The following is a 24,593-nucleotide window of genomic DNA, read 5'->3' as shown; positions in this document are numbered from 1 at the left end:
AGATTAAAGTCAGAATTCTGAGATTAAAGTCAGAATTCTGAGAAAAAAGTCAGAATTCTGAGATTAAAGTCAGAATTCTGAGAAAAAAGTCAGAATTCTGAGATTAAAGTCAGAATTCTGAGATTAAAGCCAGAATTCTGAGAAAAAAGTCAGAATTCTGAGATTAAAGTCAGAATTCTGAGAAAAAAGTCAGAATTCTGAGATTAAAGTCAGAATTCTGAGATTAAAGTCAGAATTCTGAGAAAAAAGTCAGAATTCTGAGATTAAAGTCAGAATTCTGAGAAAAAAGTCAGAATTCTGAGATTAAAGTCAGAATTCTGAGATTAAAGTCAGAATTCTGAGATTAAAGTCAGAATTCTGACTTTTTTCCCATACTAAACTGAAATTTTTTTTTAAAAATCAGTTAACTTTTTTTTTTTTTCAGTGGCCCTAATCCTCTTCCGTACGTATCATTGTGACCTGGTCCATGTAGGAAAAAAAAAAAAAACAAAAAAAAAAAAAAACAAAGAAAAGGAAATAAAATCATACCAAATATTACTTCCCTCCAAAATACAATGAAATCATAAGAAGTTATTAGCACCATATGAAAGCAGGAAAAAAAGAGGGGGTACCTCCTGGTATTCAAATAATATTGTGGTTCGTCTAAATGTCAATAGAGTCAAATATAGGTACAAGAGGCAATTTCACACAAATAACAATAACTTCCTCTTTTTTTATATTGTTTGACTTCTTTTAGGGCTGGGCGATAATTCAATAACGATATATATCGAACGATAGATGTGTGGCGCAATAGAAAAAAAGCGGGTCGATAAAACTTCAATAAAAAAAACACAGTTTTCCTTCCTTCTCATTGTAGCCTAGCATGTAGGTTTATGCTAGTCACTGCTTCCTCCCAACCAATCACAATCGCGGACCCAGGCATGCCGTCACCAAGCGCCGCCCTCTCAAACCACAACACAGAGCACATGAAGATGTCGCAGCAAGGAGAGGCAGAGGAAATTGTTCCAAAGAAGGGTTTTTGTAGTTCGCCAGTTTGGCGGTATTTCGGTCATGGCAAGTCGGACAAAAAACAAACCAGTCATCTGGAAAATGTGTCGGGATACAGTGAAAACCAAGTCTGATAACACGTCCATTTACTTATTTGTTATATTTATTTTGGTCACTTTTCTGATCACTTTGGTTTATTCTTTGTCAGTATTTAATCACATAACTCAGGTCTTTTAAGTTATTTTTCTTCAAAACAATTCTGTTATGGTGAAAAAAGTTGGTTAAATAAAGATTTAATTCAAAGCCTGTGTTTGTGTTCTTTATTAAAATTAAATCATTTAGCAATATCATAAAAAGTCCAGGCAGAGCTGCACATAAAATATGGTTTTAAATCTTTTCAATAATTATTGATATTGATCAATATGCATTTTTTTTATCGATAAACTTTTTTTCTATATCGCCCAGCCCTAACTTCTTTATTCACTACATTTCAATTAAAATGTGCACAAAATGTGTTGCATAGGCATAGACAGAAAATTTTAATAGGGGTGGCCAACCTCAGGGTCAGTCTACACTGGAACAAGCACAGCATCCATATTTTCTAAATATGACAAACTATACTTTTCTACAGCCTTTGCTAACAAATAGACGCATATATTTAAACATCCATTCTGTCTAAATATAAGGTTTAGTGGACAAAATTTCTGGGGGGGAACATCTTTTCTATTGTCATTACTTACCGACTATTATCAATAATGGCCAATGATTAGGTAAGGGTGGCCATGGCCACCTCTGGCCCCCCATCTAGCTCCGCCCCTGATGTGATGGAAAGCAAAAACAATAAGTCACAGCATAAATATTTAATATATTTTTCTTAGTTAAGCCACACCCTTATCAAATTTTAGTTGTTGTCTGCTGCACTTCACATCTGAACCCAATTGTGTAATATTAATTACATCCAATTAGCTGATAGTAAAATTCTGTTGTCTAATTAAGATTTTATATATATATATATATATATATATATATATATATATATATATATATATATATATATATATATATATATATATATATATATATATATATATATATATATATATATATATATATATGGGCAAATGAAGCATTGGAGGAATGTCATTATAGGTTATCATTTGAGCAATGAATACAAAGAAAACACAACAGTATATACCCACTATATCAGGACTCCCGTTTTTGTGTTCTTAAGCTGCTGACTGCCACTACTTTGACGCCAGAGTGTTTGCCAGTTTAGGGTACTCTAGCCAAGCTGAGTATACTTAGTCAAGCTGAGTTTTTGTCAACCTGAGTTTAACTTTGTTTTGTCTTTGTCTGGAAGTTTTGTACTTCCTGCAAAGGATGAGGAGAACCCACCTGCCACCACCCATCCTCACGAACCGAAGCACCATAGAGAGCGTTCTTACCAGCTGTCTCACTGTGCAAGTGGAGACTGCAGCACCTCAGACTGGAAGGAAATTTCATCCCAGCGCTGTGTGTCCCGAGCCCCTAACATCATCAGCGACCCCTCAAACCCCCACAATGGACTGTTCTCCCTGCTGGCCTGTGGGAAGAAGCTTCGCAACATCCGCTGCAGGTTTAGCAGATTCTGTTACAGCTTTTTGACAGCTGCCATGAGACTATTAAACTGTTGAACTATAAACCGGACTCTGCATCACACTTGCAGCCTAGGCGTACCACAACGGTCTGACACTCTGGTGTCCTTCAGCTGACTGAAAACTCCTTTTAAGCTCCAGCCAAGGCTGCCCCAATGAGCCACAGCCCTCTGTCAACAACAGCCACCTGTGGAAGAGAATTAGCAGAGCACGGTACACAAAATCCTGACAGGAACAAAAAACAATATTAGTGCTTGAAAGAATAACAACTATATTTCCCTATTGTAATGGTGTGCAACGTTTGTCCTTATATATATTTTTTTAAATAATTATAGTGCAGAGTAAAAAAAAACAACAACAAAGCTTTCAATCATGGTGGTCAACACATGTATCTTATTATTACTGTTCAAAGTTGGAACGTATATTTTCAATATATAAAAAAAAAATAATTATCTAGAAAAAATCTTTTATGATACAGTTGCTTCTGGTTGTATCTATCTACCCATCCCCCAGAATGGTGGAACTGGTTGAGCCAGTTTATAACATTGTTCATTTAAAGAGTCTGAAAGTTGATGAATATTAGTAAAAAATTTTACACTTACAGATTAAAAGTTAAAAAGGTTACAAATTATTTTTTGGTGTCCATGTCAGTCTAGTTTAGTGTCGCAGATTGACATCAGTTTATTTGTTCTAATGCCCTAGAAATCTTCCCATATACAAACAAATGAAAGTATACAAAATGTCTAGTTTGAATTGTTACATAAGAAACTAATAAAAATGATTTCCTGAGAAGACACCTGATAATGACGTCAAATGGGTATTTGAAACAATGACTATGCACAAATTCTCATATGACGCTTTAATTGTTTAAAATCAGCTTTTATTTTATGTCCCCTTTTATCAACAGGATGAAATTAAATTCAGGAGCAAGAACCTTGCACAAGTGGAAGACCAGTGCAGGAAATAAGTAACTTGGGAATTGAAAAACAAAAATTATAATTACATCCTCATTCTCTCCTTTCACAGTGCTATGAGGAAAAGTACATAAAGAAATTATATGTTAATTACTGATCCGACTTGTTTCTCACACAAACACTACACCCACTTATAAGAACCTGAACTGTACAGAGCTGCACATTCAGGTAAAGTGCACTTTAACTGCTGTGATGAACACAATGCTGAAGTGCTTATTGTTTTGGATCAGTAAACTCCTCAAAGGTAAGAAACAATAATTGCCAGTGTGAAATAATTGCTTAAAAGTAACACTAGAGTTATTGTAAATCGGGGTAAAATGTCTAATACTAACTTTTGTATAATATTATATGGATATCTCTTTTTTCAAGGTTGAAACCATGGATAACTTGATCTTCATCATGTTAACAGGTACTGTTTATGTCTTTCTTTTTTTCCCTTAAAGGGCCTTTTAATTCATAGGACTTCAATTTCTGCGGAATAGGAAACTACTGTAGGACTGGATGTAAAAATAAATTGTGCAATGTTATCTTGATTTCAAAGTTTAGAAGAGATTGAACTAATGTGATCAGAGCTCTAAAATTCATTAAAATACTGAATAACAGTTCAATATATAGTTTAATGAAGTTAAAAAGTTAGATGTAGATTATTAAAAAACAAAATACTGGTTAGACACAAGTGTTTAAGTTATATAAAAAAATGTGTTTGAAGATTTCACCTTTTTTTTTTTTTATATATAAAGAACTTTTTTTCTTACCATGCAAGATTTTAATCAAACAGTAGGTTGACAGGGCAGAGGATGGGGACAATGCACAAAGCAAACAAACACATGACACATTCTTTAGGACTTTTCTTTACATGATGTACATGCTCTACCAACAGAGCCAGTTGTTGCCATAAAATCATTTTATTTCAAATAAAAGTGTAGCATTTATGATGCTGCAATCATGTAAAAATTAGGCAATAAATATTTAAAGTAAGGGGCTATTCGCCAATGGACCTAATTAAATGAGTCATAGAAGATCAGGTTGTATTTAAAGACAGGAAAATATTGTAGAAGGGACTCACATCAAATCTGCTAACTCTGTCCTCCTGAGTGTGGAGCAAGTCGAACTTTTGGCTTTCTTTGACAGGCAGACCAAACACAAAAAAATAAATCAAAGAAATTAAGAATTTCCTGCAGCTGAATGAAATATGCAAAGTGGGAGATTATGTCTTTTAGCGCCTTCTAGGATAGACAATTATACAGGCAAATTTATTTGTATAGCACAATTGAGTCGATGGGCAATTCAAAGTGTTTTACATGAGTTAGATAATGCATTCTATCAAAGCATTAGACATTTTTAAAGTTGATATATACCTTAAAATCGATGTAGTCACCTCCATGCCAGCTACTCTCAACTGCATAATTGTGTCCTAATGCTTGTCTTTATAAACCAAAATTTAGAAATGAGACATCAATTTGACAGCAGTGTTGTGTCTAGAAATTTTCAGGCAGTAAGCATGTTTAATTGGGTCTCAACCTCCACATAAATATCTTGGAACAACACTGATGTTTGGTGTGGATGATCTGAGAAAAGCAATAAATTAGATAAAATCTTCATCTGCTAAATGATATCTGTGGGGATGAGGAGCAAACAGAAACAGAAACAGAGGCAACGGAAGAGTTTAATCTTCAATGCCTTCCCTCAAAATATAATGTTTGATCATGTTAATATGACAATATTGTCATTTGGTAATTTCGTTTTCGATCTGGAATCTTTATCACATATTTCATTTCATTTATTTTTCTGTCCACCTCATATGGTCCAGAAAATTTTGCATGAAGACTCGATCCACTCAAGGGAAGTAGCACCAAAACTTTTTCACCTGAAATTAAATCTCACAGACTTTTTATCATAACGAGCTTTAATTTTATTCTGAGTTACACAGGCTTTCTTGGGCCAACTGACATTCATGAAAAAGACGCTCTCTAAAACTACTAATATAATCCAACACATGTTCAGTTTGATGTGACTCTGCCAACTCAAAGAGATGGAGTGGACCATAAACAGTGTGTCCAAATACCAAATATGCCAGACTGAATCCAAAAGAATTGCTGAATAGTTTATCTAAATGCAAATAGCAGAAGTGAAAGACCCTCGTCCCAACTTTAACCATATTTAAGGCAGGATTTGAGCAATATGGTTTTCAAGGTTTGATTAAACTTCTCCAGCGCACCCTGGGACACTGGATGATAAGGGCTGGAGGTTTGATGTTTAATTTTCATTTCATTTAAAACTTGAGCAAACATCTTTGCCATAAAATTTGAACCTTATTCCGATTGAAAAACTTGGTAAAAACTAGGTAAACCAAAAGTTGAAAAAAAAATGTTCTATGCGTTTAACGCGCATAATGAAATAGCCTCCAGAAAATGAGAGGCAGCAGTTGACCGCCAGTTAACAGATAACTCAACTTGGTTTTGGGTAAAAGGCCCACCAAGTCTTGTAAAACTCATTCAAATGGGTCGCTGAGGGCTGGAATTTAATGAAGAGGCGCTGGAGAAATTGATTTCTTTGGTTTTCCCACTAATTGGCATGTTTGAGATGGCTTACAATAGTTCACTACACCACATTTCAACCAAGGCCAAAAAAAAACTACGTAACACACGGTGATATGTTTTTTTAACACCAAGATGTCCAACCAAGCTCGCATCATGTGCGAGACTCAGAATCTGATGTCTGTAATCTTTTGGCAAAACCACCTGGTTTATTCTATGCAGATAACCTCAATTTGGAGACCAAGACCTCATTACAACACTGTTTAACAAAATAGGTCACCTGGGCTTTAGACCCACTCTTATTTGCAACAGAAAAACAAAAACTCAGTGACGGATCATTCTGCTGTGTATCAAAGCTTTATCCGCAGGAATATGTTCAGAGATGTCACATTTTGACATTTGTACAGAGCTATTCAAATCAAAGCCATTTTCATTGAGAGTAGCCATAAAGGACACAGAAAAATCTAATATCACTCATTTTACAAGCTTGTGTGCGTGTAATTGCGCATGCAGGAAACACTTCCAAAGTGGCAGCTGATTCAGCCTCAAGGGTAAATGGAACTGGAACATCAACAACTTCTGATGTAGGAAACACTTTTCCGCCAGCCAAGTCATTACAAAGAATGAAGGAAACTCCTTCGATTGATTAACCGTGGACACACGGCTACTTTAACCTATGCCGAACTAATGGTGGTTATGCTCATTTTTATTCCTCAGACAAAAATATCAGAACCACAAGATGTTTGCTTAGATTAAGGCAGCACAGATTTGAACAGAAAAAGAGTAATGAGCACCTGTATCTGTAAGGATTGTGATTGGAACTTTATCCTTTTCCTCCCCATTTAAAGAAACAAAGCCCTCCAAAATAAATGGCAGAAACTGCGGATCATTAAAAATGTGGGTTTTTGTTGTTATGGTGTACATTCGGCGAGGAAGCTAACTTTGTCAACCCACACCTGCAGGAGTTTTAATGCTTTTATCTTTTTTCTTCAAGACTCGGTATGCAGCAATTAAATGTCCAGGTGTGTGACAATAAAAGCAATCATGGTTGTTTGCTTTTGAAACAACTGATGGCAGAGAGAGCTTATGCCATAAACAACAAACAAAATTATCTATCTGAATATTAACCAACTTAACTTACCAAATGACAAAAACTTAAGATTCCTTAAGAAAATCAAGGAAACATAAACAACAGCTCACTCCTACAAGTTCCAGAACTTTACATGGTGTTAAACCGCCCACTCACATTTACGTAACTTGATGACACTAATTGGAACACTAGTACTTTAGCTTAATTTGCACGCCACTCAGACTAGCAGAACTGGTTGAGCAAGTTTCTTAACATCCCAAGAATGTACAGAATTTTAACATTCTAAGAATTCATCATAAATATAATTTTGTAGTGTAAGAGACTGTTTTGTCTATATAAGTAGTATATTTTTAAAATATTGTACTATTTTTCGATGTCTGTGGATTTTCTTCAAAGAAAATTACTGTAGTGTGACTGTTTTACAGTTCTAAAGTATAAAAATAGTTATAATAATATAAAACAAAAACATTGCAAATGCATTGAAATATTTAAGAACTTTATTTCTTGTGTTTTTGATGTTTGTGGTTTTTAGATTACAAGAACATAAACTTGAATGTATGATGTTGGCAAGAAGCAGTTAGCTTCTGCTTTAGTAAACACAACACAAAGGAAATGTAATTTTGATATCAGACTTGAGGTCATCCATGTTTTTGTGGGTACCATTAGCCATATGGAGAGGTGCCAATACTTGCTGAAATAATCAGCTCATTAGAGTCCATTGTGTGCAGAATGTTGACTTAAAGGCATAGTGGAGGGTTTTTGCCAATTTTGAGAGGTCAGACTGCAGACTTGCACTGTCAGAACCCAGAGCTGCACGGTCAGGACCCAGAGCTCCACTATCAGGACCCTGGCTGCAGAGTTTATTTGAAGACTTAGCATAGCTGATTCAAAACTTTTCTAAAGTAAAAGATAGCTTTCTTGCTCAAACAAGTGTTTTTATGCTAGAAACTTATGTACACACACAATTTGATCGCCCAACAAACTTCTATCTGAAATAATAGAACGACCGATTCATCGGTTTCTATTTGCATGTTTCCAAGTGATACAAGGCCTTGTCTATATAAGACTCAAACTCACTGCGGATCCAGACATTTGAATTGAGAAAGCTTCCTGGAGAGGTGGCGAAACGTCTTCAAATCTTGGAAACTAATTCCAGTGGATATTTTTTGAATTTTTACGGAATGACTATGACCTGGATGACTGAGAACCTTCATCAGCAATAATAGATATGTGCTACATAGAAATAAGTCTCTGAATTTGGATAACTGGATGGAAAAGGGTATTTTGTCTATAAGACATTTTCTAGACAACACCGTAGGTTGGCTGTCCTACTGTATGAGGATTTTTGCTTACTGTATAATTTAAAATGCTCCTATGCTCAGCTTAACACTTGATAAACTCTAATCCAGCAGCAAGCACTTGCCGTGCTGTATTCCTGAAGGTTTCGAATACAAATTCCTGAATAAATTTCCAGTTCTGACAGTGCATAAGACTCCATTTTGCAGGTCTACAACAAAGGGTCCTGACAGTGCAGGTTAGGGTCCAGACAGTCTTTCAAATTTTTGAAAAGACCTATTGAAAAGAATGCACATGCACAACCCTGTACCTGCTCCCGAGAGGGAATGCTTATTAAACTTGTGCAAGACCATGCACTAGCCAGTTTCTCCCCGTGCACATTCTGTTTACAAGTTGCTGTTTGCAACGCTCATACAAGCTTACTTTCCAAAAGTGGACTTGCAGTTTTTTTCACTATATCAGACCCAGTGACTGAGACTCACTGAGTGAAAATGGCGATAAGCACACGTAATGGCCTTACGTAAACGTATCACCAGAATGACTGACAATTATTGATGATTCACCCAGACTATACCTTTAAGAAGGCAAGGCAAGTTTATGTATATATCAAATTTCATTAGAAACTTGCAAGACAATTCAAAGGCTGTACATGAACAAACATAAAAACACAAATCCACTCAAACTTTTTAGGAATATGATTTGAACTAATAACTTGTAAAAAGGGCTTGTTTACTTAAAAACACTTTATATTACAGGACTCAGTATTATATTGTTATCTTCCCACTTTGTCTTAAGGGGCACTACTTCATTCAAGCTCTGCTGAAATTCGTCAATACAAGTTTGTTAATCTCACTGTTAACTGGACAAATGCACAGAGTGTCTGCAGAAATAACTATACTGACCTGGCCACTTTGGAAAACACAGACGATGTCATTGCTGTAAGCAGCACAACCTCAAACTATACAGGTAATTTTAAGAATTTACCTGTAAAAAGAAAAATCAGTAATGTTTCGGAGTTTAAGAAGCAAAAAAATGCATTTAAGCATCTGGCAACTAATCAAAAAAAGACATGTTTTTAAACAGGCTTGGCTTGGATAGGTCTTTATGATGACTTGGTGAATAGCTGGAAATGGTCTCTGAATGACAGCAGCTTTTACATGGAAGAAGAATTAACCTTTAGGAATTGGAATACCGATCAGCCCAACAACAAGTATGGACAACAAAATTGTGCTGTACTTCTTGGAAATAACCTAGGCAAATGGAATGATATCCCCTGTAACCTCGAAAGATCCTCTGTGTGCTACAATGGTAAGTTTTTTTTTCTTTTTTCAAATCGTGTGTTTTTTCTTTTTTGTGTAGATATGTCTATTTGAAATATATGGGTTAACTTAGTAACTTTAGAAAAAAACTGAAAAAAAGGAATTAATTTATAAGCTATATTTTTGATACAACTATGTTACATCTTTCATTGCCTATTTATAATCTCTATGTACACTGGTTATTAATGGACACAAACTTGGGCAACGTTGATCAAAACCATTCATATTAAGCAATAAAATGAGCCTTGAATGTTCTATGATACCGATATATGATCTTTATTTTCCAAAACAGAAAAAGATTAAAAGAAATCGAGCCTCTCTTAGCATAATTTCTCTTATAGAGGAGCTTCCTGTTCTGCAGACCAAAAAAAAAAAAAAAAACATTTTTAACATCATACCAATGAATATAGCAATATACAATATTGCACATACAATGACTATGATGTTGAATTGTGTGATATCCTACGGTGGCTGTAGCAATCATCACACCAGGTTGTTTCTTTGGCTTCGTGCCCTTTATTTTTGTATATTCACAGAACAACCGAACATGCCTCCAAACATAGTGTGCTCTTTGCCGTACTACTGCCTGTTTCCCCACAGTCCTGCCTAAACATAGGTAGCTGGCTCCCCCTAGAGGCGTTAACTAGGATTGTTTAACACAGTCAGTATATCTACCACATCGTACAGTACAATAAGGCAGACAAATATAGAACATTATGCATACAGTAATGTACACAAAATTGGATTTTCGTTGTATATCTTACCTGCAGTGTACATTATTTAAACTTTCAATTTATATAAACAGACCATACCATTAGGTTAATGGTTCATTATTTTATCAAAATAAATTTGTTTCAGTTTTATCTTAAAAGTCTCTCACATGGTTTTTGATTTCTAAATAAAAAACTAAAGTGTAGAAATACAGTCTATATGACCCAAAAAGTGTGAACTAATTTGTTTAGAATTGTAATAAATTATACAGTTTCAATAAAAACTTTTACAAATAGTTTTTAATAGTTTTTTACAAATAGTTTTATGGATATCTTATTTTTTGTTAATTTTACAGGTACAGTAAATGGAACACCAGTATTTGTTCATGTTATGACCTCATCGAATTGGACTGAAGCTCAAAGAGTCTGCAGGCAGAAGTATATTGATCTTGCCAGGTATGGTGCCTTAAATATTAAAATATGCATTATATTCTATTCATTCATGAATGTCTGAACCTTTATTCAAAAAGAATTTGGATCATCAGATGTTTCAGTTTAAATTTTTTATCATTTATCTTTAACAGTCTGTTCTGTTGTAGATTTTCAGTCTTTTTTTCTATGTTTTTTTTTTTTTTTTTTTACAAACAAAGCATTAGTAAATGATTATCATTCAAACTTAGACGTTTTCTATTTAGAAGATTTGATAGTGTGTTCAATTGCCCATGAATTTTAAATGGCTTTTTGGAAAGGACAGTCGCTGCATTATTTTGGTATATTTCCTTTTCTTTAATGTTATTAATACTAATAAGCTTCTCTCTTTTATACAGTATACGCAATGAGACAGAAAATGAGCAAATAAAAAACATTACAGGTTCAACTGAGGTGTGGATTGGTCTGCACCGTGAAAAACTTTGGTCTGATGGCAGCAACTCTCTGTTTCGTTACTGGGGGAGTAATGAGCCAAATGGCAGCGCGGACAATCCAGTTGGTGCAACATGTACTGCAACAGCACTCAGTGGCTCTGGAAAATGGTCTGATGAAAACTGCACTAAGGATTTACCATTCATCTGTTACCAAACTTGTAAGTTACCACTTATGTCTTATCAGATATTGCATATACTGTAGAATAATTATTACATTTATATTTTTTATTATTGCACTTGAATCTTAGGACCTACAAGGTGTAGAAAAAAATAATAAAAGGATGGATTCCATAACTTTAAGAACAGTAATAAACAGTAAGAAAAGTAATACTATAAAATACAAATTATTGATTAATTCATCTATTTTAGATTTAGGACTGTATAATTGAAAGCCCCAAATAGAAAACATGCATTAGATAAATTAAAATGATAGTTAAAATGTTCTGTGCATTTGAAACAGTCACATTAAGAATTCAGCTTTTTTTTATTCATAATCAATTTCAGATTTATGTAAGTACAGAGACCAGCCAATTCCTAAAGAGAGAGCAAGAGAGCCTTTCTAGCAAAGCATAGTAAAAACCCTGAATATGTCAAGTCTAAAAAAAGAAACTTCTACATGTGTCTATATCTATGGGAGGCTTAATTCCTGCTTTACTAATTTGTTTTACGGTAATTAATATATCCAAATCAAATGCTGCAGGAGAGACAGGTAGTTTTTGTAAAGCTTAACTATACAGTAAAATACAGTTACATTCGGGCTATGCATAATAAAACCAGTAAGAGTTGCCATTACAGAGATCTGTTCTCAGTTTAAGTGGACCAAAACATCAGAAAACTACTGTGACAGATTTGGAGCAGGATCCAATCAATGGGCCAGGTCATAACATTTTAAAGCCAATTCAACAACATAATAGGTTAATACTATATGTATATTGCTCGTATTTTAAGAAGGTTACAAAATATATATCTTGTTCATTCTAGAAGTAATTACTGGCATTTTGTTTTTTCTTATCCTAAATAACTTTAGTAGGAAAAAGTTTACTTTAGTTTATTTAATTTCCCCACAGTTTCATGCTACACCTCTTAAATAAATCACTTCCTGCTTCCTTTTAGTTATTGAAAATCCAGAAGGCTTCATAGTGTCCAGACGAGATGGGACCAGTATCACTTTTCGTTGGAATAAAGTGAGCAGCAACATCAACTTTATTCTTCAGATTAATGGTACAGAGGAGCTCATCACAGCACCGAATGGCAATGGACCAATATACTACACAGCATTGTCTCTAACTCCTGCAACCCAATACACATTCACTCTTTTCTCTGTGTTTGAGAACATAAGAAGCACTGGAGTCACGATAACTGCAGCTACAGGTAAGATTTTAATCATTAACCATTAGATTTAATCATGGTGTTACTGAAAGCATATCTTTTAAAACAAACTTTGTTTATGAAAAAGCTTTAGCCATACTTTTTTTAAAACCAAAATAACAATACAGATCAACTAGAGAACAAAATATTTCAGCCATATATGTGAAAATATAAGGAGTTCAAAATACCTATTAAAAATACATATTTTAATAATGATTTGTCTCATTTTTATCAGGTAGATCCATTTTTATCAACATCTGAGTCAATATTTAGAATAAAAAAAAAAACTGTATCATGATGATGCCCAGCAAATTTGAGGAAAAAGGAATTCTGTGGCTTTTTTGGAGTTTTTCATTTAACCATACAGATCCTGGTACTGTTGCATTAAATTTTTTTTATTATTATTATTTTATACTTCATAAAATGTATGCCGCTCTTTTGGAAAAAATTCTGAATAATTTAAATTTTTTTTCAAATCAGTGGTTTTATTTTGCTTTGTAGTCAGAACTGGGGTCCATTTCACAAAGCAGGTTTGACAAACTCAGATTTAAATCCTCAACTCTAAACTCTGAGTTTTCGGTTTCATAAAAGTTGCTATGAATTAGTTTAATCAACTCTAAGTAGGTTCTCTCAGAGTTGCACATGCGTAACAAAGTATGAAAAGCCATTATCAGTGGACCCCTGATTCGGCGAGTCACCAGAAAAGCATACAACAGCAAGTGCCTTTTTCAGAACACTGTAACAAGAGATTTAACAATCCAAATTGTAGTTGACAATGAAGATCGATTGGTTGGTTGGTTGGTTGGTTGCTACAGCTGCAAAGAACAGGAAGATGGCGAAAGAGAAGACTGCTGCTCGAGTTAATGCCTGTATTAATATAAAGTCTCGTATAGCAGGCCATTTTGCCATCTATAAAAAGCTTTCTCTAATATTGCATTTCTACATCACTAAAATAGGATTCTTACTTGTCAAATTTGCATTGCTATTCGGAACATATAACACCAGATGTTCTTAATTACATGTTTGCTGCAGAAACAGAATTTCAGAAAAAAAAAAAAAAACTAAATTGCACAGTAAGAATACAGCAATAGTAAGAATTATATGTTAATGATAAGAATAATAATACATTTTATTTGAAAGTGCCTTATCAAAACACCCAAGGACAATGTACAGGTAGATAAAACATTAAAAACAGGAAGCTAAAAAGTACAAGCATAAAGATGCCACAGAAAACAAAACAGCAGGAAGACATTCAGCCCTTTTTGGTTGTTACTATTTTTTGGTTATGTGTACAGCCTGTTTAAACCGCAGTTTGAACTGTTCTGAGACAGCATGGTTGCACTAAGAGTGCCTTAAATCTTATTAATAACTATGGGAGATGTAATATTCAGTTGTAGCACCTCCTGTGATTGATACCCAGTTATGTGTTAGGTGTTCCACTGTGCTGAAATCTAACTGTGCTCTGTTAATGTGCTTTGCCCTTGGTGTAGTACTGACTAGTAAGGTTTATTAGACTGGTATGTATTCAGCTTTACCATTTCCCCCCCTTAGTTTAGTATAAGTTCAATGTCGCACTGCATTTAGATCTTAGTTATAGTTCTCTTAGCCTTGTTTTGGTACTCAGTTACACACTCTATTTACAACATACACTCGGTTGCCAATGAATACACTATTTTCCCATTGTGAAGTAGTTGATAGAGTGTAGGTCAGAGAATCTGGACGCTGTTCATAGGGGAAATTAGAAGAGCGGTTAGACTCGTTTGGGATAAAGCTTAAGTGTGTGTGTTCAACATTTGGAGATTAGGACACCGGTGCTCAAGCCAGGGTCAATTTTTTTCTCGGGTAGTGATTTGTCATAAGCATCAGGTCTGAGAGCCAATGCTTTGATATTAATCAGAAGAGTGGTTTCGAAATGAAGTTCCATGAAAAAAAACTCTTCTTTTTTTCTTAAACAGTAGAAGGTGACATTTCAAATAAACGTTTGATTCCTGTTTAGTGCAATGAGCAATAAACTTGTTTTTCTGTCATTCATTTTTATTTAATCTACATTTCTTTTCACTTGATGGTGCGATTTGATAAAATAGCTGATTTATATCCAAGCTAAATTTCACAATATGATCTTCTGCTTCAAGGTAACGTCAGGTTAAATGGTACTGGATCAACTCGATGTTCTGGAAGGGTTGAAGTCTACTACAACAGTACCTGGGGAACGGTCTGTGATGATTTGTGGGACTCCAATGATGCTCAAGTGGTTTGTAGAGAGTTGGGCTGTGGAACAGCACTGGAGGCCACAACCCAGGCTGAGTTTGGTCAAGGAACAGGACAAATTTGGCTTGATAATGTGAACTGCAATGGGACTGAAAGTTTACTTATACAGTGTTCACACAACGGATTTGGGAGCCATAACTGTGTACACAACGAGGATGCTGGTGTCATCTGTTCAGGTAACAGTTCGTTTTGTTTTATTGAGTAGGTTTTTTTTCCTTCTGAAAACAAATGTTTTGATTAACTCAACTCAACTTTATTTATAAAGCGCTTTCAGTCAGTCAAAGCTAAAATCAAAGTGCTGTACAGGTCATTTGAGCAGATTATAAAACACAATTATCACCACAACACAGGACAAACTCAAAGATTAAAAAAAACAATAAGAGCAAAAAAAAAAAAAAAAAAGTCGAGGTCTCACTCAAAGGCCTGAGAGAAAAAGTGGGTCTTTAAAAGGGTTTTAAAAGAGCTGAGTGTAGGGGCCTGTCTGATAGAAAGGGGGAGGGCATTCCACAGTTTGGGAGCTGCCACAGAGAATGCTCGGTCCCCTTTGAGCTTCAGGTTTCAGATTAAACAGGCAGACACTGTGCAATATTTTTAGGGAGCTATAAAAAATGTTGTGAACATGAAAATCTGCTGCCGGTGGTGGGCACAGCTAGCCTATAAGGTTACAAAATATATATCTTGTTCATTCTAGAAGTAATTACTGGTATTTTGTTTTTTCTTATCCTAAATAACTTTAGTCAGAAAACGTTTACTTTAGTTTATTTAATTTCCCTACAGTTTCATGCTACACCTCTTAAATAAATCACTTCCTGCTTCCTTTTAGTTATTGAAAATCCAGAAGGCTTCATAGTGTCCAGACGAGATGGGACCAGTATCACTTTTCGGTGGAATAAAGTGAGCAGCAACATCAACTTTATTCTTCAGATTAATGGTACAGAGGAGCTCATCACAGCACCGAATGGCAATGGACCAATATACTACACAGCATTGTCTCTAACTCCTGCAACCCAATACACATTCACTCTTTTCTCTGTGTTTGAGAACATAAGAAGCACTGGAGTCACGATAACTGCAGCTACAGGTAAGATTTTAATCATTAACCATTAGATTTAATCATGGTGTTACTGAAAGCATATCTTTTAAAAATAAATTTGTTGATGAAAAAGCTTTAGCCATACTTTTTTTTAAACCAAAATAACAATACAGATCAACTAGAGAACAAAATATGTCAGCCATATATGTGAAAATATAAAGAGTTCAAAATACCTATTAAAAATACATATTTTAATAATGATCTATCTCATTTTTATCAGGTAGACTCATTTTTATCAACTTCTGAGTCAATATTTAGATTTAAAAAAAAACTGTATCATGATGATGCCCAGCAAATTTGAGGAAAAATGAATTCTGTGGCTTTTTTGGAGTTTTTCATTTAACCATACAGATCCTGGTGCTGTTGCATTAAATATTTTCTGTTTTTAAATTTGATACTTCATAAAATGTATGCCGCTCTTTTGGAAAAAATGCTGAATAATTTCAATTTTTTTTCAAATCAGTGGTTTTACTTTGCTTTGTAGTCAGAACTGGGGTCCATTTCACAAAGCAGGTTTGACAAACTCAGATTTAAATCCTCAACTCTAAACTCTGAGTTTTCGGTTTCATAAAAGTTGCTATGAATTAGTTTAATCAACTCTAAGTAGGTCCTCTCAGAGTTGCACATGCGTAACAAAGTATGAAAAGCCATTATCAGTGGACCCCTGATTCAGCGAGTCATCAGAACAGCAAGCAACAGCAAGTGCCTTTTTCAGAACACTGTAACAAGAGATTTAACAATCCAAATTGTAGTTGACAATGAAGATTGATTGGTTGGTTGGTTGGTTGGTTGCTACAGCTGCAAAGAACAGGAAGATGGCGAAAGAGAAGACTGCTGCTCGAGTTAATGTCTATATTAATTTGAAGTCTCGTATAGCAGGCCATTTTGCCATCTATAAAAAGCTTTCTCTAATATTACATTTCTACATCATTAAAATAGGATTCTTACTTGTCAAATTTGCATTGCTATTCGGAACATATAACACCAGATGTTCTAAATTACATGTTTGCTGCAAAAACAGAATTTCAGAAAGTAAAAAAACAAAACAAAATTGCACAGTAAGAATACAGGAATAGTAAGAATTATGTTTTAGATACCTAGAAATGCTTAAAGCTACAGTGTGTAATAATTACTGGGATATACAGTCAGAAATGTAATATATTATACATAACTATGTTATTTATCATCATCTACGAGCTCAGCCTCTTAACCTTAATATTTGCGTTGCCTTAGAATTCGTTATTTATAATTACATAGGAGCGGGTCTCGCAGCCATGGAGGCAGACATCTTTGCGCTACGGCAGCGCAGAGCCAACAAACTAGCGATTGCGAGATCGCCCATTACGCTCGAAAGTAACTACGGCAAGTTGAGAGAGATGAACTGAGACAGTACTGAACAATAGATGGCAGTATTATGCCTGAGAATACTATCTGTAAAATTATCTACGTAAACAAACCTCATCACTTGAGAAGGTAGGTGATGCGGACGTCGTGGAAGACATTTTGTCCCGTAACGCTCGCCATACTGTTGGGGGGGAGAAGAGGTGGGGGGAGATGTTCATGTTGCTGCAGTCTGCAGTCTGAACGTTAGATGTCGCTAAAAATTACACACTGTAGCTTTAAATATAGTGGCCAGTTTAACATTTATCAGTTTGACTGAATATGTATTCATGATATCTGAAACCACTTCCTCATAGTCAAAGTAATACAAATGATGACCAGTGACAATAGCAATATGGAGATCTGAAATTAATTTCTAGAAATCCATAATGTTTGTTCTAGATGAGAAGAATGTCATTTTGTTTGAAATGTCATTTTGACAACTAAAATTATTTCAGGTATCAGAAATACATATTCAGTCGAGCATATTAAAATGGTCGTCCTGCTGTAATCACCACATCATTGCTGGAAAAACTAGTTTATTGCTTAAATAGTAGTGGATCAGTGTATCTGTTGAGGTACAATCACCTGTCAGCAGGTGAACATGAAGTCTAAAAATGTTCACATAGATAGGCCCTGTACATCATCTAATGGGGATGTTATCATCCCAATAAATGACCATTGTTAGTGGTTATCAATCCCATAGAATGGCTTCACATTTTCCCCCCCTTCCACTAGTAGGCTAAGTAGGTTTTTAATCACTGAAAAACTCCTAAACCTAAGGTAATTCTATGTGAAAATAATTTCAGTAGTTCTTTGGGTATTGCAGAGAAAATGTATCATATTATGAGCATGTCGCTCATATTAAACAAACAAAAAATCTCTGAACCCCTGCCAATTAAGTTGTTTTTAATCACCTTATTAAATGTGTGTCTCTGAAACGTAGAATCCATTTGAAGTAAAGCCTTAAAAGTATCATGTTCTGTAAAATAAGTCTGTGTAATGCTGTAAATGTAAGGACGGAGAAGGTCCGGATGCCTGTAATGGATTGAGAGGTGAAACGGTTGGCTTTTAAAGAAAATTATCTGATTATGAAGGTACTTCTCTTTGAATTAATCTTAACCTGTCCGACAGCGGAGGGACATAACATGAGGGCCAAAAAGAGTGGGGATCCAGGTGGATAAAGGGTTCCAGCGTTCTTGCGCACCTCACTCTTCTAGCTGGTCCATCTTCACGAGTCCTTTTCCACAATTACGGTCATAAAAGCAAAAAAAGTCGGCCTCCTGTCTGCGGCATTGTCTGCTGTCACCTACAATTTGGGAGAGGTGCAGCAGAGTGTCTGCGGAGGGGGCGGGGACGGATTTTTACTCACTGCGACAACTACACAGTATAAATCAGCCTTTAGGGTGAAAGTTAACGGAGTTCCATCAGGAACATTTAAAAAGTAAAGAGACTGTTTTACTAATAAAAAATTTGAAAAAAAGAACAGAACGGAGTAGTGTAGTTGATACAGACAGTTTGAGGCATTCAGCCCTTTTTGGTTGTTACTATTTATTGGTTATGTGTACAGCCTGTTTAAACCGCAGTTTGAACTGTTCTGAGACAGCATGGTTGCACTAAGAGTGCCTTAAATCTTATTAATAACTATGGGAGATGTAATATTCAGTTGTAGCACCTCCTGTGATTGATACCCAGTTATGTGTTAGGTGTTCCACTGTGCTGAAATCTAACTGTGCTCTGTTAATGTGCTTTGCCCTTGGTGTAGTACTGACTAGTAAGGTTTATTAGACTGGTATGTATTCAGCTTTACCATTTCCCCCCCTTAGTTTAGTATAAGTTCAATGTTGCACTGCATTTAGATCTTAGTTATAGTTCTCTTAGCCTTGTTTTGGTACTCAGTTACACACTCTATTTACAACATACACTCTGTTGCCAATTAATACACTATTTTCCCATTGTGAAGTAGTTGATAGAGTGTAGGTCAGAGAATCTGGACGCTGTTCATAGGGGAAATTAGAAGAGCGGTTATACTAGTTTGGGATAAAGCTTAAGTGTGTGTGTTTAACATCTGGAGATTAGGACACCGGTGCTCAAGCCAGGGTCAATTTTTTTCTCGGGTAGTGATTTGTCATAAGCATCAGGTCTGAGAGCCAATGCTTTGATATTAATCAGAAGAGTGGTTTCGAAATGAAGTTCCATGAAAAAAAACTCTTCTTTTTTTCTTAAACAGTAGAAGGTGACATTTCAAATAAACGTTTGATTCCTGTTTAGTGCAATGAGCAATAAACTTGTTTGTCTGTCATCCATTTTTATTTAATCTACATTTTTTTTCAGTTGATGGTGCGATTTGATAAAATAGCTGATTTATATCCAAGCTAAATTTTACAATATGATCTTCTGCTTCAAGGTAACGTCAGGTTAAATGGTACTGGATCAACTCGATGTTCTGGAAGGGTTGAAGTCTACTACAACAGTACCTGGGGAACGGTCTGTGATGATTTGTGGGACTCCAATGATGCTCAAGTGGTTTGTAGAGAGTTGGGCTGTGGAACAGCACTGGAGGCCACAACCCAGGCTGAGTTTGGTCAAGGAACAGGACAAATTTGGCTTGATAATGTGAACTGCAATGGGACTGAAAGTTTACTTATACAGTGTTCACACAACGGATTTGGGAGCCATAACTGTGTACACAACGAGGATGCTGGTGTCATCTGTTCAGGTAACAGTTCGTTTTGTTTTATTGAGTAGGTTTTTTTTTCTGTAAACAAATGTTTTGATTAAACAGGCAGATACTGTGCAATATTGTTAGGGAGGTATAAAAAAATGTTGTGAACATGAAAATCTGCTGCCGGTGGTGGGCACAGATAGCCTATAAGGTTACAAAAAATATATCTTGTTCATTCTAGAAGTAATTACTGACATTTTGTTTTTTTCTTATCCTAAATAACTTTAGTAAGAAAAAGTTTACTTTAGTTTATTTAATTTCCCTACAGTTTCATGCTACACCTCTTAAATAAATCACTTCCTGCTTCCTTTTAGTTATTGAAAATCCAGAAGGCTTCATAGTGTCCAGACGAGATGGGACCAGTATCACTTTTCGTTGGAATAAAGTGAGCAGCAACATCAACTTTATTCTTCAGATTAATGGTACAGAGGAGCTCATCACAGCACCGAATGGCAATGGACCAATATACTACACAGCATCGTCTCTAACTCCTGCAACCCAATACACATTCACTCTTTTCTCTGTGTTTGAGAACATAAGAAGCACTGGAGTCACGATAACTGCAGATACAGGTAAGATTTTAATCATTAACCATTAGATTTAATCATGGTGTTACTGAAAGTATATCTTTTAAAACAAATTTTGTTGATGAAAAAGCTTTAGCCATACTTTTTTTAAAACCAAAATAACAATACAGATCAACTAGAGAACAAAATATTTCTGCCATATATGTGAAAATATAAAGAGTTCAAAATACCTATTAAAAATACATATTTTAATAATGATCTATCTCATTTTTATCAGGTAGACCCATTTTTATCAACATCTTAGTCAATATTTAGATTTAGAAAAAAAACTATCATGATGATGCCCAGCAAATTTGAGGAAAAATGAATTCTGTGGCTTTTTTGGAGTTTTTCATTTAACCATACAGATCCTGGTGCTGTTGCATTAAATATTTTCTGTTATTAAATTTGATACTTCATAAAATGTATGCCGCTCTTTTGGAAAAAATTCTGAATAATTTAAATTTTTTTTCAAATCAGTGGTTTTATTTTGCTTTGTAGTCAGAACTGGGGTCCATTTCACAAAGCAGGTTTGACAAACTCAGATTTAAATCCTCAACTCTAAACTCTGAGTTTTCGGTTTCATAAAAGTTGCTATGAATTAGTTTAATCAACTCTAAGTAGGTCCTCTCAGAGTTGCACATGCGTAACAAAGTATGAAAAGCCATTATCAGTGGACCCCTGATTCAGCGAGTCACCAGAAAAGCATACAACAGCAAGTGCCTTTTTCAGAACACTGTAACAAGAGATTTAACAATCCAAATTGTAGTTGACAATGAAGATCGATTGGTTGGTTGGTTGCTACAGCTGCAAAGAACAGGAAGATGGCGAAAGAGAAGACTGCTGCTCGAGTTAATGTCTATATTAATTTGAAGTCTCGTATAGCAGGCCATTTTGCCATCTATAAAAAGCTTTCTCTAATATTACATTTCTACATCATTAAAATAGGATTCTTACTTGTCAAATTTGCATTGCTATTTGGAACATATAACACCAGATGTTCTTAATTACATGTTTGCTGCAGAAACAGAATTTCAGAAAGTAAAAAAAAAATAAAAAATGTGCACAGTAAGAATACAGCAACAGTAAGAATTATATTTTAGATACCTAGAAATACTTAAATATAGTGGCCAGTTTAACATTTCAGTTTGACTGAATATGTATTCATGATATCTGAAACCACTTCCTCATAGTCAAAGTAATACAAATGATGACCAGTGACATTAGCAATATGGAGATCTGAAATTAATTTCTAGAAATCCATAATGTTTGTTCTAGATGAGAACAATGTCATTTTTTTAAAATGGTCATTTTGACAAGGAAAATTATTTCAGGTATCAGAAATACATATTCAGTCGAGCATATTAAAATGGTCGTCCTGCTGTAATCACCACATCATTGCTGGAAAAACTAGTTTATTGCTTAAATAGTAGTGGATCAGTGTATCTGTTGAGGTACAATGACCTGTCAGCAGGTGAACATGAAGTCTAAAAATGTTCACATAGATAGGCCCTGTACATCATCTAATGGGGATGTTATCATCCCAATAAATGACCATTGTTAGTGGTTATCAATCCCATAGAATGGCTTCACATCCCCCCCCCCCCCCCCCCTTTCCACTAGTAGGCTAAGTAGGTTTTTAATCACTGAAAAACTCCTAAACCTAAGGTAATTCTATGTGAAAATAATTTCAGTAGTTCTTTGGGTATTGCAGAGAAAATGCATCATATTATGAGCATGTCGCTCATATTAAACAAACAAAAAATCTCCAAACCCCTGCCAATTGAGTTGTTTTTAATCACCTCATTAAATCTGTGTGTCTGAAACATAGAATCCATTTGAAGAAAAGCCTTAAAAGTATCATGTTCTGTAAAATAAGTCTGTGTAATGCTGTAAATGTAAGGACGGAGAAGGTCCAGATGCCTGTAATGGATTGAGAGGTGAAACGGTTGGCTTTTAAAGAAAATTATCTGATCATGAAGGTACTTTTCTTTGAATTAATCTTAACCTGTCCGACAGCGGAGGGACATAACATGAGGGCCAAAAAGAGCGGGGATCCAGGTGGAAAAAGGGTCCCAGCGTTCTTGCGCACCTCACTCTTCTAGCTGGTCCATCTTCACGAGTCCTTTTCCACAATTACGGTCATAACTATGGGAGTTGTAATATTCAGTTGTAGCACCTCCTGTGATTGATACCCAGTAATGTTTTAGGTGTTCCACTGTGCTGAAATCTAACTGTGCTCTGTTAATGTGCTTTGCCCTTGGTGTAGTACTGACTAGTAAGGTTTATTAGACTGGTATGTATTCAGCTTTACCATTTCCCCCCCTTAGTTTAGTATAAGTTCAATGTTGCACTGCATTTAGATCTTAGTTATAGTTCTCTTAGCCTTGTTTTGGTACTCAGTTACACACTCTATTTACAACATACACTCTGTTGCCAATGAATACACTATTTTCCCATTGTGAAGTAGTTGATAGAGTGTAGGTCAGAGAATCTGGACGCTGTTCATAGGGGAAATTAGAAGAGCGGTTACACTCGTTTGGGATAAAGCTTAAGTGTGTGTGTTCAACATTTGGAGATTAGGACACTGGTGCTCAAGCCAGGGTCAATTTTTTTCTCGGGTAGTGATTTGTCATAAGCATCACGTCTGAGAGTCAATGCTTTGATATTAATCAGAAGAGTGGTTTCGAAATGAAGTTCCATGAAAAAAACTTTCTTAAACAGTAGAAGGTTATATTTCAAATAAATGTTTGATTCCTGTTTAGTGCAATGAGCAATAACCAGGGGCGTTGCTAGGCAAAAAGCTTTACTGGGGCACTGGCCCCCTAGTGCATATGCCCCTCCTTCCATACATAAATACAGACAAGCACACTGCCCAACCCTGATACATTCCTACCAAAATTACCAGTTGAGATATTAATGAGTATAAGAGCATATTTGTTTTAACAAACATGAACATTTTCAACATTGCAGCTATAAAAAATAAGACATCAACAACTTTGACAAATAAAAAGTTTCCTTATACACATTCTGAAGTAATCATTAATTCCTAGGTTACAGAGTTTTAGTTCGGGGGAAATTTTAACTCATCCTGAGCTAAGTTTTCCTTTTATTTTTTGAGCATTAAAGTGTACCTCCTATTTATCATTTTTGCAAAGTGGTCAATTACTTGTGACTCAGCTTAGAAAGTTCTTCCTTTTCAACTGATAAAATAGCAAGATGATGGAGCCTATCTTGTCCCATTGTGCACCTCGGCCAAGTGTGGAGCCTTCTCAACACACTGAATGACCTTTCACAACTCCAGCTGTAGACTGGGATTGTGAGGGAGATCTGGATGACCTGCGTTAGTGTTGGGAACATGATGTTATCAAGCAAGTTGAAAACACACTACATATCCTTGATAACAAGGCTTTCTTTTTTAACCAGGAAAAGCTCAAACCATTTTGAATTAAATGAACGTTTTTTTACTCCAAATTTGTGCTGGGGATGGTGGGACAACTTCACTTGTTTAGGACCATCATGCTTTCCCGCTAAATCACTAATGTCCCCTTCTTGTTTGTGGACGCTGGTTGTTGCATCCTCATCACCTTCATGGTCCTGTCTCTCCTGTCCTTCACCTGTCTCTTGCCTGTCAGTCTCGCCTCCTCCTCCCTTTCCTACTCCAGCACCTGTATTCTCATTCTCTACAGCAAACATAAAAAAACCCCGCAAATTTATAATTAT

The 24,593-nt window shown here is 35.4% G+C and overlaps 1 protein-coding gene across 1 annotated transcript in view; it reads left to right on the top strand.

Moving 5' to 3' along the window:
- Positions 1–3,773: 3,773 nt before the first annotated feature.
- The window catches only part of LOC119779452 (tenascin-X-like), a 54,403-nt gene continuing 33,583 nt past the window's right edge, over positions 3,774–24,593 (top strand). The window contains exons 1-11 of the mRNA XM_038279101.1: positions 3,774–3,839; positions 3,948–4,004; positions 9,314–9,484; positions 9,602–9,826; positions 10,904–11,003; positions 11,375–11,628; positions 12,584–12,841; positions 14,971–15,282; positions 15,930–16,187; positions 19,987–20,298; positions 20,619–20,876. Coding sequence (XP_038135029.1) covers positions 3,788–3,839; positions 3,948–4,004; positions 9,314–9,484; positions 9,602–9,826; positions 10,904–11,003; positions 11,375–11,628; positions 12,584–12,841; positions 14,971–15,282; positions 15,930–16,187; positions 19,987–20,298; positions 20,619–20,876 — 2,257 coding nt within the window. The 5' untranslated portion in view covers positions 3,774–3,787. The remainder of the gene's footprint in view (positions 3,840–3,947; positions 4,005–9,313; positions 9,485–9,601; positions 9,827–10,903; positions 11,004–11,374; positions 11,629–12,583; positions 12,842–14,970; positions 15,283–15,929; positions 16,188–19,986; positions 20,299–20,618; positions 20,877–24,593) is intronic.

The sequence above is a fragment of the Cyprinodon tularosa genome, unplaced genomic scaffold, assembly GCF_016077235.1.
Source record: "Cyprinodon tularosa strain WSP-4 unplaced genomic scaffold, ASM1607723v1 ctg148, whole genome shotgun sequence".
Classification (NCBI taxonomy): domain Eukaryota; kingdom Metazoa; phylum Chordata; class Actinopteri; order Cyprinodontiformes; family Cyprinodontidae; genus Cyprinodon; species Cyprinodon tularosa.
This window is presented reverse-complemented; position numbering and strand designations above follow the sequence as displayed.